The following is a 16,820-nucleotide window of genomic DNA, read 5'->3' on the forward strand; positions in this document are numbered from 1 at the left end:
ATGATATATTAACTTTCCAAATGTATCATGCCTTCATAGCTAGCCACACAGTACTCTGTCCACACGAATACGATAATGGTCTAGAACTTACAATTCCTTCAGCACATGTGTTAACAATGACTTTATACTGTTTATAGAAATGTCTTTGTGTGATGGAAATTCATCTTTACAGAGACTGGTAAATATGACAGTGTTTACATGAAATAAGCCAGATACAGAGAACCAAAGGCCACTTTATCTCACTAGTGTATGGAATCTAAACAAACTGATCCCACACAAGTATGAAGTAGAACCAGGCTGGCTCTCATTAGGTCACCATTCGTCAATTGAAACAAAATTACAGTTAAGTAGGAGGGCGCCCTTCTCTGGTGGTGCAGTAAAGCGAGAGCTGTAAAGTTGCATATGTCAAGGAAATGAGGCTGAAGTATAGCCTGGCCATAGAACATTTGCCCAGCAAGTGAGGCCCAGGGTTCAACCCTAGGCCCACTGTCCCCCTCCCCAAAAGCAAGTCTTTTGAGTGTTCTTGTCACAAAGAATTGATACTGTGGGGGATAGATGTGCTAAATAGTGCGATAAACCTTCTACAATGTATTGATACATCAGAAGCTTACTCTAGGACCTGTTTATGAATAGATATTAAAAGCTTATATTTAAAAGCTTTCAGATAAAAAAAAAAGATTAAGATCCTATTCGGGGCTATAATTTAATGTTAGCATAACAATCCTAGGTCAGTTTGTCTTAAGTTGTAAGTGGTCCTATTACTAGGCAGACATTTAGGTTGCTTTCAGGTTGTCTTAGTTACTTTTCTGTTGCTGTGATTAAAAAACAAACTTAAAGGAAAGAGTCGTGCTTCTAGCCACAGTCTCAGGCTACAGTGACAGGTCAAGAAGGTCATAGCAGGAGGAGTCGGGGCAGCACAGAAGGTGAAGACTCTTCCTGCTCATCTCACTCTCCCCTGCAGTGCAGGATCTCACCCCAGGGAATGGCGCCACCCACAGTGGGCGGGCGGGTATTGCAACCTCAATCTACTAGTCAAGATAATCTCCCACAGGCATTCCCAGAGGCCTGTCTCCCAAATAGTTCTAGACCTCATCAGATTGACAGTTGAGATTAACCATCACTCAGGTCTCTTTTCATCCCCACCCCCCACCCCCGTCTTTGAGACAGGATCTCTCTATGTGCTTCTTAAGGGCTGTGATTAAAGGTATGTCCACCATGCCAGCCTCCTTTATAATCCTGGTCTCTATAGCTCAAATCAGTGTGCACAGAAATTTTCACTTCCGTTATAGTAGTATATATAATCCATGGAAAGAATTGCATATGGTAATGGATCTATGGATTTTTATCATTATTTTAATGCTTTAAGTCTTTTTTTTTTTGGTTTTTCGAGACAGGGTTTCTTTGTGTAGCTTTGCGCCTTTCCTGGAACTCACTTGGTAGTCCAGGCTGGCCTCGAACTCACAGAGATCCGCCTGGCTCTGCCTCCCGAGTGCTGGGATTAAAGGCGTGCGCCACCACCGCCCGGCGCTTTAAGTCTTTTTTGAAAAAAGAGAACTATAATGGGATGGGGTTTGCTTTGTATGTAGATACAATTAACAAGTGTTTCTAAAGAGATTATGCCAATTCATGTAAACCATTCCTTTTTTTCTCATCCTCTATAACACTGCATGCCTATAACTCTTTACATTGAGGGTATGATTTGCATTTCCTGTTAGTGGGGATTAGCACTTGACTTGTGTCTGATTATTCCTTGTGTTCTTTCTTACATGACTTGTTTGTGTCTAATTTACAAGTCATGGGATCCAGAGTACAAAAAAGGGGGGTGCTTTTTATGGAGATAACCCCCCAAAAGGAATTCATAAATGTTAACTCATTTTGAATCCTCTTACCTGGACAAACAGGAAGCTAGGGAACTGACAGATCCTGCCAGACTGGGACACTCGGTCGAGTACCAGAACATCTGACAGCAACACTGCTGGTGTGAATTACATGAGTGTGTTTAAAACCCTGAAGTTTCATTTTAAGGAGTATAAAAATTTATACTCAGACTGAGGTAGAATTTGTTATGTCTGAACCTCAAGAAAGAAACTTGTATCAAGAGCTGGATGATAAAAGTTTAAATGAAAATGTAAATGAGCAGCATAACCTTATTACAAAAGTGCAGAGGAAGGGCTGGAGAGAGGGCTCAGCCATTAAACACAAATACTGCAATTGCAGAGGACCGGAGTTCTGATCCCAGCCTCCACAGTAGGCACCTCACAGCTACCTGTAACTCCATCCAGGGAATCTGACACCCTCTTCTGGACTCTGTGGACACCTGCCCTCGTGTGCACACAGAAACACACACATATACATAGTCAAGTGTATAAAGGTACAGAGGGAAGGCTAGGTGTTCAGCAGTGTTAACTGGCTGAGACAAATGGTATTTCACTCAGCCAGTTCCTTCTAACTTCAATCTTCAAGTTTTAGGCTAGTTCTGCTGCTGGCCCAGGCATGTCTTAAGCACCTTGCTCTAATGTGGAGGCTGGCAGTCAGGCTTGTAGAAAGAAGCCCCTGCTGACCAAGAAAAGCCTCCTCCTGGGGCACGCTGTACCTCCTTTGTTTTTGTTTGAAATCATAGTCACGGGTGTCTTTCTGTTCTGGTCCTTTAGGAACTCAGCCTGTTTCTATGTCACTCCACCTCCTAACATCTTCCACCCACCCCGGTTGGCTAGCAACTGTTAGGCTGTACACGGTGAAAAGAGTTAGAGGCTGTGTTTTAGGCAGGTCTCTGGAGGAGGTAATGCAAGTGAAAGCACCGTATTTCAGGTTTTCCTTCTGCTTGTCTGTCTTACTAATCGATCCCTTGATGTTTCCATTGGTGATTTCCTGTACTCCACCCTCTGCCTGCCTCTTAACTGTCTCATACTTTTAGCTTTCTGACAGTTGAGTCAGGAGCATCTTCCTGGGTGTTTTTATGAAGCACATCCTGCTGGAAGGTTCTGTGTTCTAGCCCCAAGGAATGTAGTCAGTGATTAAGTGTAAGATTCTGTCCAGGCACATGACGGGCTCCGCATTAGAGTGCCGCTGCCCTAGGCTATTTGACAGCTGTCTGCCGTGATACGATAGTAAATCACTGTGCGGCGTCAGCCTAGGAATGCCAGTTTGCAACCGAAGCATGCTTCTGATGCATGAGGAACTTAGAAGACAGAAACAGCTCTAAACATGGCTTGGAAAGGTTTTTGATGAGCAAACTGTAAATATCAGCACATCTAAGCTTGAAATATTACCATGGAGCCAATATTCGCATGTGTAGTCCCTGTTTATGCCAGAGACTAGATTGAATTACTTAGAGAAACCTAAAAGGAATTTTAACTCCTGCCTCGATGAGCCAACAAGGTCAACCACTTAACAGCCTGTCCCAGGATCTTCTCCAGAGCTGTAACCCAGTCTGAGTGTGGAGTTGAGATCCGTCATGCACTGCTCTGCATGGAGAAGATGCTTGGCCAGTGCAAAAGTGTACCCCTCAGTTCCAGTGAAGGATACTGTCTCTAGAGTTGTAGCTGCCACATTTCTGTTCCTTAATGACTGAGCGCTTCCATCTGCTCTGCTCCAGGCATGTCACTACCAAAGACCATTCAAGCCGTGTTTCATTTTTGTAGTGACAGACAGTAAGGTAGGTGGCATTCTAGTAAGGCCCTGTGTTGCCAGGACCTCTCTAGTAGTTGGCATTTATGAGAACATGCAGCCTGTGGGGTCTCCTGGGCCTAGCACCTGGCTTGCTACCCCTGTCACCATCTTGACATTGTTCACAACTTTATAATAAGAGGCTACATGTTCTCACTTTGTGCTAGGTCCTACAGATTATATAGCAGCTTCCTGGTAAATGTGTCGTTGTTATTTTAACCCAAACACACACAAAGCAAGGTTAGCTCGAGTCAGTTGAGCTAGCCCTAGCCCTGCACTTTCTAGGAGCAGTTACTCCAGTTTTCCCTGGTTCGTTGTTCATAGCAGCCTTATCAGACATAATTACCATGAATAACAATGTATTTGTCGTTTACAGTTAGCATGGCCTCTGCTGATCATCTCAGGTTAGTTTCAGACCATGTATAACAAGTGTTTGGAAGTGTATTTCAGGTTTTAAAATATTTAAGCCGGGCGGTGGTGGCGCACGCCTTTAATCCCAGCACTCGGGAGGCAGAGCCAGGCGGATCTCTGTGAGTTCGAGGCCAGCCTGGACTACCAAGTGAGTTCCAGGAGAGGCGCAAAGCTACACAGAGAAACCCTGTCTCGAAAAACGAAAAAAAAAAAAAATATTTAGTATGTTAATATGATGATAGTTATATATTCCATACACTTACAAGTTACTATAAAATATTTCAATGTTAAAGGGGCACTTAGAAGATTTTGTATTTGGCTTGAGAGCTATTTTACTGGCTGGGCGGTGGTGGCGCACGCCTTTAATCCCAGCACTCGGGAGGCAGAGCCAGGCGGATCTCTGTGAGTTCGAGGCCAGCCTGGGCTACAGAACGAGATCCAGGACAGGCACCAAAACTACACAGAGAAACCCTGTCTTGAAAAACCAAAAGAAAAAAGAATTACTTTACTAAAAACTATACATAAACAGTGTATGCTAACTAATTAGTCAAAAACATACAAGAAATTTCTTCTGTCGCTCTCACTTTGGGCCTCCTGCTGTGTTTCTCTGCATAGTATCTTCATGGAACCCTCTGGATTCCAGAGCCTGAGAGATTGTGAAATGTTTCTTTGTGCTCATTGATGGGCTTTCTGGAGCTGGTACAGTACAGCCCCTAACTTCAGCTTCTGCTCAGCGTCCCCTTGATGTCTGGCACTCTGCTATACCAACGCAGAAGAGAAGTCTAATTTCCTCTTCCTTAGGCAAGATGTCATTCCCCTAAAGCAGAGTCCCTTCTGGTTTAGATTTGGGGGAAAACGGGGTAGGGTCTGTGAGAACAGTTATAGAGAGGCTTTTGACCTTCTTGGTGGCTTTCAGCTACTGTGTGGGAAAGTGTTTGCAAAGTGGCATGTGAATCAGAGTTGTCACTTCTCTCCATTGAGTTGAGGATTCTTTCTTTTCATTCTTCTTTCACTTAGTACAGGTGTCTCCTGAGCCCCAGATCCTTCCTAATGGCTCCCAGCCATTGGGGCAGATGCTGTGCTTTGTTTTCTGATGTGATTTCCATTAGATGTCTTTCACAGACACTCCCCCCCAAGAGGTGGGCGGAAGTCAGCTTTGAAGATGGAAAGCTGAGGTGTAGGGATGCTCTCAACCTTGCTCCCTCTCCTCCTTAGGATACTCTGCCTCTGCTTTCTGCTCCATGGCTTTGTGGCTTTTCACTGTTTCTCATTTTTTAAATTTCCTTGCCATACTGCTGTGGAGAATGGTTTACATTTTCCACAACTTTTTTTTTTTTTCTCTTACAGAGACATTCCGATGCCCCTCGTCAGCTCAGGAGTAGAGCATGGCAACCTGCGAGAGCTGGCATTTGCAAGAATGAAAGACCTCGGAATACAGGTTTGAGTAAATGTGGCTGCCAGGTATACTGTAAAGACAAAAGAAATCTCATCACACGTATCTCCAGGGCTGTCACTCTTAGGCATTGCTGGTACCATTTGGGTCAGAAAGCTGATGTATGTTAGAGGTGTTCTGTGTAGCATGTAGAAGCTGAAGTGCATGGGACAAAGGCTGCCGCTGTCCCTTTGTCCCTTCTGACTTCTTCTGTGGCCTGTTGGCTTTATATTTACTAAGCAGCTTCTCTCTCTTGACCCTGACAGAATGAAGGAAGCTGTTAGTTTGATGGTCTCCAGAGGTAGTGGTGAGTTTGAAATGAAGCATCCTAGAAACTTCTTAGGGCTTCTGAAGAAATAAGCCAGGAGGGGTGCCTGGCCAGGGCATCAGGGGTTAGGCTCTGCTGTCGGAATGCAGTGCCATCAGTTGGGAGAGGGTGAGGGGAATCTGTTGACCGTGTGTGTTTAAGCATGGACCATGCTTTCAGAGAGATGGTTCCAAGGCTGGAACAGTACACATATGTAGACTTGCCCATGACTTGCTCAAATTACCGTGGAGGAAAAAATTTAGAACGTTGTCCAAATTTTTGAATATCATTGATTTATTCAACAAAAAATATAATAATTAATTAATTAAATGTAATAGCCAACTTTTCAGTTTTAGAAATAAGCAAATGCATGTAAGCAGATTAGCAGCACCACACAGGACTGTGGGCCTGCTCTGCTCTCCACTCTCCAGCTGGCCTCAGTCTCCCATCTCTGGCCTCCTAAGGACCCGCTTCTAGGGGACCAGCAGGCCTGGCTACTGGCAGTCTCCCTGTCTAGTGGTCTTCTTTAATCCTGCCCCAACCCTTGCTAGCCTCTGCAAAGTGGCCCAGGAGTAAATCCAAAGACCCAAGTCCCGTAGGCAATGTTCTTAGCAGAAAGCACTTATCATCTCTGCCCTATAAAAAACAAACAAAACCATGCCCCAGGCAAAACCAGAAGTAGAAGCAGCAGATACCTGTTGACTGGCAGGTAACTCAGCCACACACAGTCTCCTGTATAGAGCTGGGCTGGAAGACAGAATCTGCTCTCAGTAGATAAGCTGCAGGATCTGGTGGCCACATCAGCAGAGTATCCTTATGGGCAGGTTTCTCAAAGCATCAAAATACCTTTGTTTTTGCAAAACTGAATACTGAGCTCTTATAGATGTATTGTTAGTAAAATTGTTTGCATGATGTCGTCAGATTTTCTAGCATGATCCTGTCTCACTGGTACAACGTATTAGAATACTGAAATTGTATTTATGGTTTATTCTGTAGGGGAAGAATGTGCCGTAGGACATGTCACTGGCTAATGCAAGGATTTTGTACTGCTGTGTCAGGCTGTAAAGCGTGCACACTGGGTTGAGGTGTGGAGTGAGGGCAGTTACAGATCCTGGCCACGCAGAGGAAGCATTGCATTGGCATTGTCTCCTGGAAGCTGTGCATGGCCAGGGATGTCCAAGAGCCATCTGTAGTTGAGGTTCACCTTGTGTCATACATGATTCATGCTCCTTCTGCATCTCTCCTTCCTTCCTGCTCCCCATTCTTCCTCAGTACCTTTCTTTAAAGGGAAACATGCCTTTAATATGTATCCTTTTGATACATCTAAAATGATATGACATTAAAAATATTAATGTCATACACAATGAAAATTTAAGGATTTGTTTTTGTTCTTCTGTGATCATATTTTTTTTTGGTTTTTCGAGACAGGGTTTCTCTGTGTAGCTTTGCGCCTCTCCTGGAACTCACTTGGTAGCCCAGGCTGGCCTCGAACTCACAGAGATCCGCCTGGCTCTGCCTCCTGAGTGCTGGGATTAAAGGCGTGCGCCACCACCGCCCGGCTCTGTGATCATATTTTAGGACGGTATTTTCAATCATATTTTGGGGTTGTGTTTTTCAAACAGTTAAATCTCTTGGGCAAAACTATTTTCTGACTTTCTAACTTAATGTTCTATATTTCCCAAGATAATATATGATCTCTTTGAATTCTGAATTCATTTCAAAAGGAAAACTGTACTTCACAAATTCCCATCCTCAAATTTAGTAAAGATGGCTTTTTTAAGTTTTCATTCTTTTGTTTCAGTGTAAGTTATGTTCAGACTTGATTTTGAGCCCAGGATTTATTTTAAATGAACATTGAATGAATCACTACTTTGATTTTTTTTTTTTTTTCTTTTGACAGTGCCGAGATGTGAGAACCAGGGAGGTTGGAATCCAAGAAATTCATCACAAAGTGCGGCCATACCAGGTCAGTCTCCTTTAAATCCATCCCAGTGTACCCCATCTGCTCACAGAGCAAACCCAGAAATGAGTGAATAACTCAGCAGAGCAGAGAGCATCCAGTCAGGCAAGCCAGGCATGAGAGTCCCTGAGTTATGGAAGGGCCAGGTTAGGAGAGCCAAGGCTGTGCCTTGTTTTTCATCAGTCGGGACTCAGAGCTCCAGTCATTTGAATTGAATGTACTCAAATGTGAGTAGCTGCCCATGACTAGGGGCTGCCTTCCTGTGGAGAGCCTTGCTGGTCTCTTCTTTGTAACTGTCAAGTTCTTGTCCTTTGGCAGTGACTCAGGGAGTAGACGGCAGCAGCTACCTGGCTTCCCCAGACCTTCAGCACAGTTCCCTGAGGCATTCAGGGTAACTTCACTTTCATACATCTATAATGTCTAACTTGGTGCAACATTTTCTATGGGGCACAATTCTTGGTAGCCCCATGTGAGAGAGGCTAGAATAAATGAGCTCTGTAGCAGTGTTTCCGTTCTTAGTATGAACTGTTGTTGACATTAAAGGGCCTTTCAAGGGAAAAAGTAGACCCAACATATCTAATCATTTTGGCAGTTCTTAATCTAATTCTATACCAAACACTAGGCTGAGGGTTGTTGATTTTGCTTTGAGTGTGTCCTCCCCATTTATAGGGTGTGTCTGTTATATCCTTATCCAAATATGTAGAATTCTGAATGTACACCTCTTGCTCCTTAGTGCTCAGAATCATCTGTCCAGCGGGTTGAAGAGTCAGAACCTATGTAGATTTCGACCCCTGAAGTCCCCATGCAGCTGTCATTCACCCTCTTTGAGAAAGTGCAGTTGAACTTTAACATGCTCATCCTCCACTCGGCGTATTTCACAAGCCTTGCGAATGTTATTCTTTCTTAAATCCCATTGAGAAACAAGAAAGGAGGATCCCCACACACATACAAAGTAGACTTTAGTGGAAGAAGTAAGGACTAAACAGGGAAACCATTGACTATCTTGACAGTTTGAAAGCAAGATGGGGAGTGGGAAGCGTTCTGAAAGCCCCACATGTGATTTAATCTGTAGTTTTATCTTAGAGACAATACATAGGACATCATAAATTTACATAGAAGCAGTCACTGAGCTGGATATCTCTGAGAATCTCAAGGTTAATTAAGTTCAAATATTTGTAAAATTGTTCTCCATTTATAATAGTCCATGAACAAGGCATGAACTCTTGTTTAATCCTGTGCTACTTGAGAGGAGGCAAATAAAAACCATAATTAGTGATGATTCATCCTTTGTTCCTAGCTGAACATTAGCCTAAACACATCCATGTACTTATAAAAATGAGCTTGGTTCTCTAATTCTGAATGAGGCTCTTCATGGCTTTTTATCAAACAGGTTGAGTTGGTCCGGAGAGATTATGTTGCCAATGGAGGCTGGGAAACCTTCCTGTCCTACGAAGATCCTGACCAGGATATTCTGATTGGCCTGCTGAGGCTGCGGAAGTGCTCTGAGGAAACCTTCCGATTTGAACTGGGCGGAGGCGTTTCCATAGTCCGGGAGCTCCATGTGTACGGGAGTGTAGTCCCTGTCAGCAGCCGGGACCCCTCTAAATTCCAGCATCAGGTACCCGCATCTTGCCTCCAGTGGGCCTGCAGTTAGGAAATTGCCTGAGACAGGAAGAGACGGTGGGTGAGGAGGGAAGGGGGAAAGAGGGAGGTAGGGTTCATTGTGTTCAGGGCCATTCCATCTCCATGTTGCTCCCTTGTGGTTCCATGGGTGCCGGGAGACAACAGATACACCAGTGTGCCTGCTTAAACAAAACTGTTTCACTTCCTGTGGAATCAAATGAGGTAATGGCAGGAATGTGATTCACAGGTGTAATATGTATAAATCCCTGTTCTAACCTCAACAACCTAAAGTTAGAAATCCGTGGTGTTCAGTTTCAGGAAAATACATTAACAATGGTAATAGTAGGTTTAAGGTAAACCCAATTGGATGATGTAAGAATTTTGCCACATTCCAGACCCTTTAAAAAGTGGAAGGTGAGTTGAATAAATAAGACCTGTTACTCCAGACTCCTAGACCTTACCTAAAGAGAAAGGTGAGGAGGGGAGTCAGCCCTACGCTGACCCGTCACCCAGAATGCCGTAGCTGGCTCTCGTCACGGCGCTGACTTCTTCACGAAGTCGCGGAGCGTGCTTTGGGCAGGGTCCAGGGGTTTCCTTTTCCTTAACCATCAATAGCTTTTTATCACCTTTTAAGACATTGTACCAACCTCTCTTAATGGTCTTCCTTCCCTTCTTAATCCACGAACTCCTTGGTGCTCCTTCTAGGGCTTCGGCATGCTGCTGATGGAAGAAGCGGAAAGAATAGCTCTGGAAGAGCATGGATCTGGGAAAATCGCCGTTATATCAGGTGACTGGGGAGGAGTTCACAATTCACACTTGACACCACAGTGAGGTTCACTCTCGCCTCTGTATAGTTACTCTGTTCAGAACTGGTCTGGGCTGACAAGTGAAGGGCTCATGCTCAAAGCTGCAGGAAGTTTCTGAGCATTTGGGTCAGCTTGAGCTTCTAGAGGCACCCTGCTGTCCAGCAGCAGGCCAGTAACCTGTGCGCATTCCCTGCTTGTCTGACCTCTGGTCACTGTGGTCAGCGTCTCTCTTGTGCTTTATGCCAGCTGCTCTGTCTGTGGAAGTGGAGTTTGGTAGTCTGGCCTAAGGAAATGTCAGCAGTGCAGACCTGAGATGTTGCTGCAGGATGATTGAAGGCAGCGTGTAGTTCTTGCCCCTTCCAGGATGCTGCTGTGGTCTTTGCTCCTGAGTGACAGCGTTTCCATTTGGAAGTAGGAGGGAGGAAGAAATTTTCCTCTGCCCTCTTAGGGTCCCAGGCCAGATCCAAAAATTAAATGAGCGACGACAAATTAACAGGAGGAACATGTACAAATTAACATAAAATGAGTAAGACCCAGGAGCCTTCAGAGGAAATGAAGCCTGGGAGATGCATGGGAACCTGCGTGTTTTAAAACTAAGTTGATGAAGGGTGGAGAGTCATGGGAAAACAGGATAGGAGGAGGGATATGGGCAGACCGAGAGTAATTCACCTGGGGGACTTAGCAAGGCCTGTTGGTTCCTCTTGGTACCTCTCCATCCTTAGAGGTAAGGATGTTCTCCCCTTCAGGATGGGCTGGAGGAGTCTTCGGGAAGGTCGGGCAGGGGAAGGTCTGAGCTCTTCCTGAACCTGCTGTGTTCTCAGTTCCTCCAGCCTTTGCCAAGGCATCTGCGTGGACTTGTGTATCTGAATCCTGTAAGAGCCACCCTCCACCCCCACTGCTGAGCAAGACATCTTATAGTTGGGGAGGGAACATGAAAGGAGACTGGTGGGGGGAGCAGGAAATGATGGACAACCCCTTTACTCTCCCTCCTCGGTGTGGTGTCCCTGTAAGAAAAACCTAATGACTAGTAAGGAGTCCAAGGTGGCGAAAGGCAGAATCAGAATTTGTGTTGTATTTGCCCCCGGAATGCATTTTGTTTCCCTGTTTGACTACCGCATTCCAAAAGCTCGCCTGTGACCTGAGAAATACTTTTCTCTGAAAATTAAAGCTGAAATGAGGGTTTTTTTTGTTTTTGTTTTTGTTTTTTTTTGTTTTTCGAGACAGGGTTTCTCTGTGTAGTTTTGCGCCTCTCCTGGAATTCACTTGATCCAGGCTGGCCTCGAACTCACAGAGATCCGCCTGGCTCTGCCTCCCAAGTGCTGGGATGAAAGGCGTGCGCCACCATCGATGAGGTTTTTAAAAGAAAAATCAATAAGAAGTTGCCAGTCAATAAATCAGTACTGGTACCCAGGTCTTCGTGATCATAATTATAGAAATATGATCACACAGGTTCACTTAATCATTTAGTCTGGCTTGGGTTTTTGATGTTACCCAGATACATAATGTATTTCTTAGCATATCTAGCTTTTTCTATTTTTCTCCATTACTTTAATCCCACAAAGAAGTACCTGGCTGAGGCTACCTGACTGTCACTGATGAGTAATAGAAAGTGATTCCCTCTCCCGGCTTACCCTGTACTTGGCCAGGAGTACCAGGAAAGGGCAGCCTGCCTCAGAATGCCTTCTGCCTGTGCATCTGGGCGGGGCTGGCAACACCGGAGCCTCAGGTTGTCGTGGGCTTCGAGATCACCCAGAGAGCTGCCTAAAGTCATTTCAGTACATTCTGTTCTAGTTGGGGGCTGAGAGCCCACAACTGCTCACCAGCCAGTGGCTGCCTCAGATTATCTCCAGACCACATCAGAGGCTAGACTTTAGTATTCTCCCAACACTATGCTCTCTTCCCAGTTGTTAAGTTGACCCTGTCTGACCTGCAGCCCTACACTCCGGGATGGCTTTGAGACACGTGCTTTTTCTGGTGTTTGGGACCCTATCAGGTTTCCATTCTCCATCACTGCCTTCCTGCCACCCCTTTTCCCTCAGAAGTATCCACCCAGGGCCCCTGACATGCCTGAGGTCAAGTCCAATTGCACATAAGAGCCTCTGTCTGTTTTTTCTGAGCAGGGTGTCTTTCTGAGTGGGAGTCAGCATCTGTCCTCACCAGCTTTTTATCATACTCTAAATAATAACTCAATTTCATGTCTTCTGCATGGCGAATTTCTAAAATAACAAGAAGCCGCTTGCTTAGAGAAGCAGGCAAGAGAACAACCTTTGTCCGCTGCAGTGCTGGGTATCCTCCCCGGCACCCTGCAGAGGGTTCTTCAGCCAGAATGGGTTTCTATAGGAACAGCCCTGGAAGGGCTTCCTGGAACTAAAGTGAGTTCTTTGGGAGAAAGGTTGGTGAGCACTGATTCCTGCCCTCTGGCCTGGGAGCCCCACCATTGTAGTGAGGAAAACCACATATGACCTCCTTGACTTCCTGTTTAACTCTGACCAGCCTTCACAAGGAGACACTGAACGCATTTGCTATGTGGCAGGTGCCTTTTATTGCTCTTACTTAGCAGTCTATCATGGGTCTGAGAGATCTTAGTACATAACTTAGGGAAGGTAGCTAGCAAGTGTTTATTACTGTGCCGTGTGTTGATGTTAGTTTTTCCTTCAATTTTTTGTAAATGGGGTGGTGATGGTGTGTGTGTGTATGCTCACATGTATTTTTTTAGTTTATTTTTATTTCATGTGCATTGGTATTTTTTGCCTGCATATATGTTTTTGTGATGATGTCAGGTCCCCTGGAACTAGAGTTACAGAAATGTGAGCTGTCATGTGGGTGCTGGGAATTGAACCTGGGTCCTCTGGAAGAGCAGCCAGTGCTCGTAACTGCTGAGCGATCTTTCCCATCTCTCCAGCCCCACATGTATATTTTAACTGGTATTTTTTAAAAAAAGTCGTATAGTTGCTCTCTGTACATTGATCCTTAAACAAAATTCTAATGATGCACAATACTGCTGTTTGTGGGGTGCATGTCATGAATGGCACTATTATATGTGGCATAGAAAATATATGGCTGGTAAGGAGTTTGCAGGGAGCCAAGGCTCCATTCCTGCCTTGCCAACCACTCTCCTTGTGATCTAATGAATTTCATGTTCTTTATTAAAATCAGGTCCATCAGGTTATCTTTGACCGTTATAGTCTGGTGTCTTAGTTAGGGTTCTGTTGCTGTGAACCATGACCACAGCAACTCTTATAAAGGAAAACATTTCACTGGGGCTGGCTTACAGTACAGAGGCTTAGTCCATTATCATCATGGCAGAAAGTATGGCAGTGTGCAGGAAAACATGGTTCTGGAGAGGGAGCTGAGAGTTCTACGTCTTGATCCACAGGCAGCAGGACAACTTTGTGCCACACTGGGCATAGCTTGAATATATGAGACTTCATAGCCAGCACCCACAGTGACACACTTCCTCCAACAAGGCCACACCGCCTATTAGTGCCACTGCCCATGGGCTAAGCATTTAAACACAAGTCTATGGGAGCCATTCCTGTTCAAACCACCACATCTGGCCTCTTGGTTCTCAGCGGGACCACTTGGGTTTTACTGATTACACTTCCCCAGCCCCTTTTCTGACACCATAGATGACCCTTTAATTTCTTCGGGAATGGATTCCATTCTCGTTCTCAGCTGGTATTTGGTGATGAGATTGGTGGTGCTCAAGTCCCCTAGGCAGTTGATCCCAGCCGTGGGTCGTGGGTACATGACACGGGTCACCACTGGACTACTGTTTTCTCAGACGATGTTCTCAGCTCGTAACTCTGCTCTCTCTCCGTCCCTGGCTTTCTTCTAAGTCCCACACGTGACGGCACAGCTGTTCTGTCTTCACGTGATTCGTGAGGAGAAGTGAGGGAGGATCGGTTCTCATTTCCTTGCCCTGGCTATAAGAGTAACGCGTGTATGTAGAACTCTGATTCGTTGTGACTTCCCTTCATCTTGGCAGGGGTTTTCTTTGTTACTTCGACGTATGATCCGGTGCTCTACCTCTGGACAGTACTAGTAACTTCACTGTAGGTCTGACTTGAGCCACTAGTAGAAAGGTTCTGTAGAGTCTCGTTTTCCCTATTTATAAACATTGTTTCTATCCGTGTATTTATTGAAAACTGTACACTGTGTGCTTGGTGAATATAGCTACATGAGAAAAATTAAAAACTGCTTTAAGCAATTAGTCAGATGAATTACTTTCTAAGAGGCATTCAAGTTCACTCACTTTTTTAAAGTACAAGTTAACTGTCAACTTTAACTGTGAAAACTATTTAAAAACCAAAAATGAAATATTTAGCTTCATCACCATCAAAATCATTAGGTGTGTTGAGGGGAAAACTAAAAGTATCTATAATCCCAATACTTGAGAGTCTGAGACAGGAGGATTGCCATGAGTTCAAGGCCATCATGGGCTACAGAGTGAGACTCTTATCTCAGAAGGAGAGGTGTAATGTTGAGTTGCCTGCCTTCTGGGAACTGGGTCTCCACCATTGTCCCATCTTTAGGGTAGGATGAGACGACCGCTCCTTAGGCTCCAGATCATCTCTCCACTAGGACTGGCTGCTGCTTTCTGCTTCGAAAAACATGGGCCAATCAGGGTTCTAAAGACAGCTAGTTTAGCCGGGCGGTGGAGGCGCACGACTCTAATCACAGCACCTGGGAGGCAGAGGCAGGCAGATCTCTCTCTGTGAGTTCTAGGCCAGCCTGGTCTACAAGGTGAGTTCTGTTAAACAGAGAAAGCCTGTCTCAAAAAAATGATGATAGGTAGGAACTATCAGTTAGCTGTTGCTCAGTTGCAAAGCAGTTAGTCCCAGTTGTGTTCAAGGGTCTTGGTTCAAAGGTCTTTGGTGTCTGAGCAATTGACTTAAACGGCTTCTATGTGTGCCCAGCTAGTTAAGATGAACAAATTGTATTTACTTAAAAAACGTGGTGTTTGCCTCTATGGTGATCAGCAGTCTGTCCTTTTAACATCAAGAAGCAGTTTATCTCATCCTTCATGTATGAGGAAGGACCTCTACTGTGGAAACTAACTGCACTCTTTCAAATGCCATCACTAATAATTACCATGGAAACCAGAATTCTGATGTCACAATGCCCATACCATTTCTACAAGGGCAAATATAATCATCAATAGCCACTGTTTAAAAAGCCATTTAGCACCTTCAACGGAATAAGGATTTTTTTTTTCTTTTGGCAATTTTGGCTAGGTATCAGATTTAATCATGTTACTGTTTCAGTTTGCCAAGCTAATTACTATGCGGTAAGATGGACAGCTATTCCCCAAGCTCCCTGACTACCTTCGTCATAAGCAGTATTCTATTTGTGTTCTTTCAAGTAGAAAATTAATATGGCCATTGGCCAAGAGCTGTACAAGCTTGATAGATCACACAGTGATGGTAAGAGACGAGAAAAGGTCTGAATGGTTGATGTCAGAAACCTCTCAAGTCAGAGCCTGGTAGCCATTTGGTTAAATCTATTACAATGCCAGTGATGATGGCCGGGAGATCTAAATACAGGGTGAGTAAAACAGTCACCATGGATATAAGGTCATTCTTAATCATCTTACTCAAAGCCGTGTGACTGACCTAAAGCTGTGACTACAGTCCCCAGTAGTCAAAAATCAATGTGTCTGTGCCTTATATAATCCAGTATGGCTTCCTAGGACAGAAATTAATGGTCTTGTGCCCCAGAGCCCCTGATTAATAATGTTCTGTGTGGGCAGAAAATAGCAGTTGTTTCCTTAGGCTATGACCAGCTGAGATTTACTTCCTGGATCTGAGAAACCTCACCTGTATCCCAGGCTCCTACATGGCTCACCATTTTGGGTCAAGGTTATTTTATTCTTTGCATTATAATCTAGTTGAAAAGCAGAGTCCATTTGTAGCCGGTTGTGCCTGATAATGGACTCATAATCCTACCAGAGTCCCCAGAAGAGCTTCTCTTTATTATGGCAGACTATTTGCTAATGGGCCAGGAAGCCTGCCAAATGCAAACTGGTTTGTACCACATGTGCATGTGTGTTAATACAGGACTTAGCAAAAAGGAAGAGAAAGAGCGTTTCCTCTTTTGTGCTCTCTCCTTCATCCTTTGTATAATTTTCTTTTAAGTAAATTACCCTGCAGCATCCCCTAACTAAATACACGTTTTCTGGCTTCCACGTACCTTCTTCCACTTTGGTATTCTAACAGTGATCATGCGTATTGTTTTTTTGATATGTGTTCCAATGGGCTTGTTTTTATCATTACTATCATCTTGCTTTTAAAGACAATAGATACAGCATAAAGTATTGTACTGTTACAAGTCCTCTATTAACTTCATCATCATTATTAATCAGACTGGCATTGATAGCATAGACTGCTATTCAGCTAAATAATAAGTTGACTGCATGTTTGCTAATTGATGTCTCTTGTAGTTCAGCCATGGAGGAATGGTTGCCTGGCTTGTCTCAGGAGTACTTGACATTTGTCTCTTGTAGCTGAATCAGGTACCACTTTGTTAGAAATGAATGAGGTACCATCCCACACTAAGCATCATATGACCTCCTTAGTGCTCATGCTTACAATAGTCCCCAGTAGGCTACCATTT

At 44.4% G+C, this 16,820-nt stretch overlaps 1 protein-coding gene across 3 annotated transcripts in view; it reads left to right on the top strand.

Annotated features, from left to right (window-relative positions):
- Elp3 (elongator acetyltransferase complex subunit 3) overlaps window positions 1-16,820 on the top strand; it is a 68,642-nt gene that overhangs the window by 37,922 nt on the left and 13,900 nt on the right. For all 3 annotated transcript variants that reach the window (XM_052732911.1, XM_052732910.1, XM_052732912.1), the window contains exons 11-14: window positions 5,425-5,515; window positions 7,717-7,782; window positions 9,167-9,394; window positions 10,105-10,186. In XM_052732911.1, coding sequence (XP_052588871.1) covers window positions 5,425-5,515; window positions 7,717-7,782; window positions 9,167-9,394; window positions 10,105-10,186 — 467 coding nt within the window. The remainder of the gene's footprint in view (window positions 1-5,424; window positions 5,516-7,716; window positions 7,783-9,166; window positions 9,395-10,104; window positions 10,187-16,820) is intronic.

Source organism: Peromyscus californicus, unplaced genomic scaffold (assembly GCF_007827085.1).
Source record: "Peromyscus californicus insignis strain IS unplaced genomic scaffold, ASM782708v3 Scaffold_12__1_contigs__length_115047231, whole genome shotgun sequence".
Classification (NCBI taxonomy): domain Eukaryota; kingdom Metazoa; phylum Chordata; class Mammalia; order Rodentia; family Cricetidae; genus Peromyscus; species Peromyscus californicus.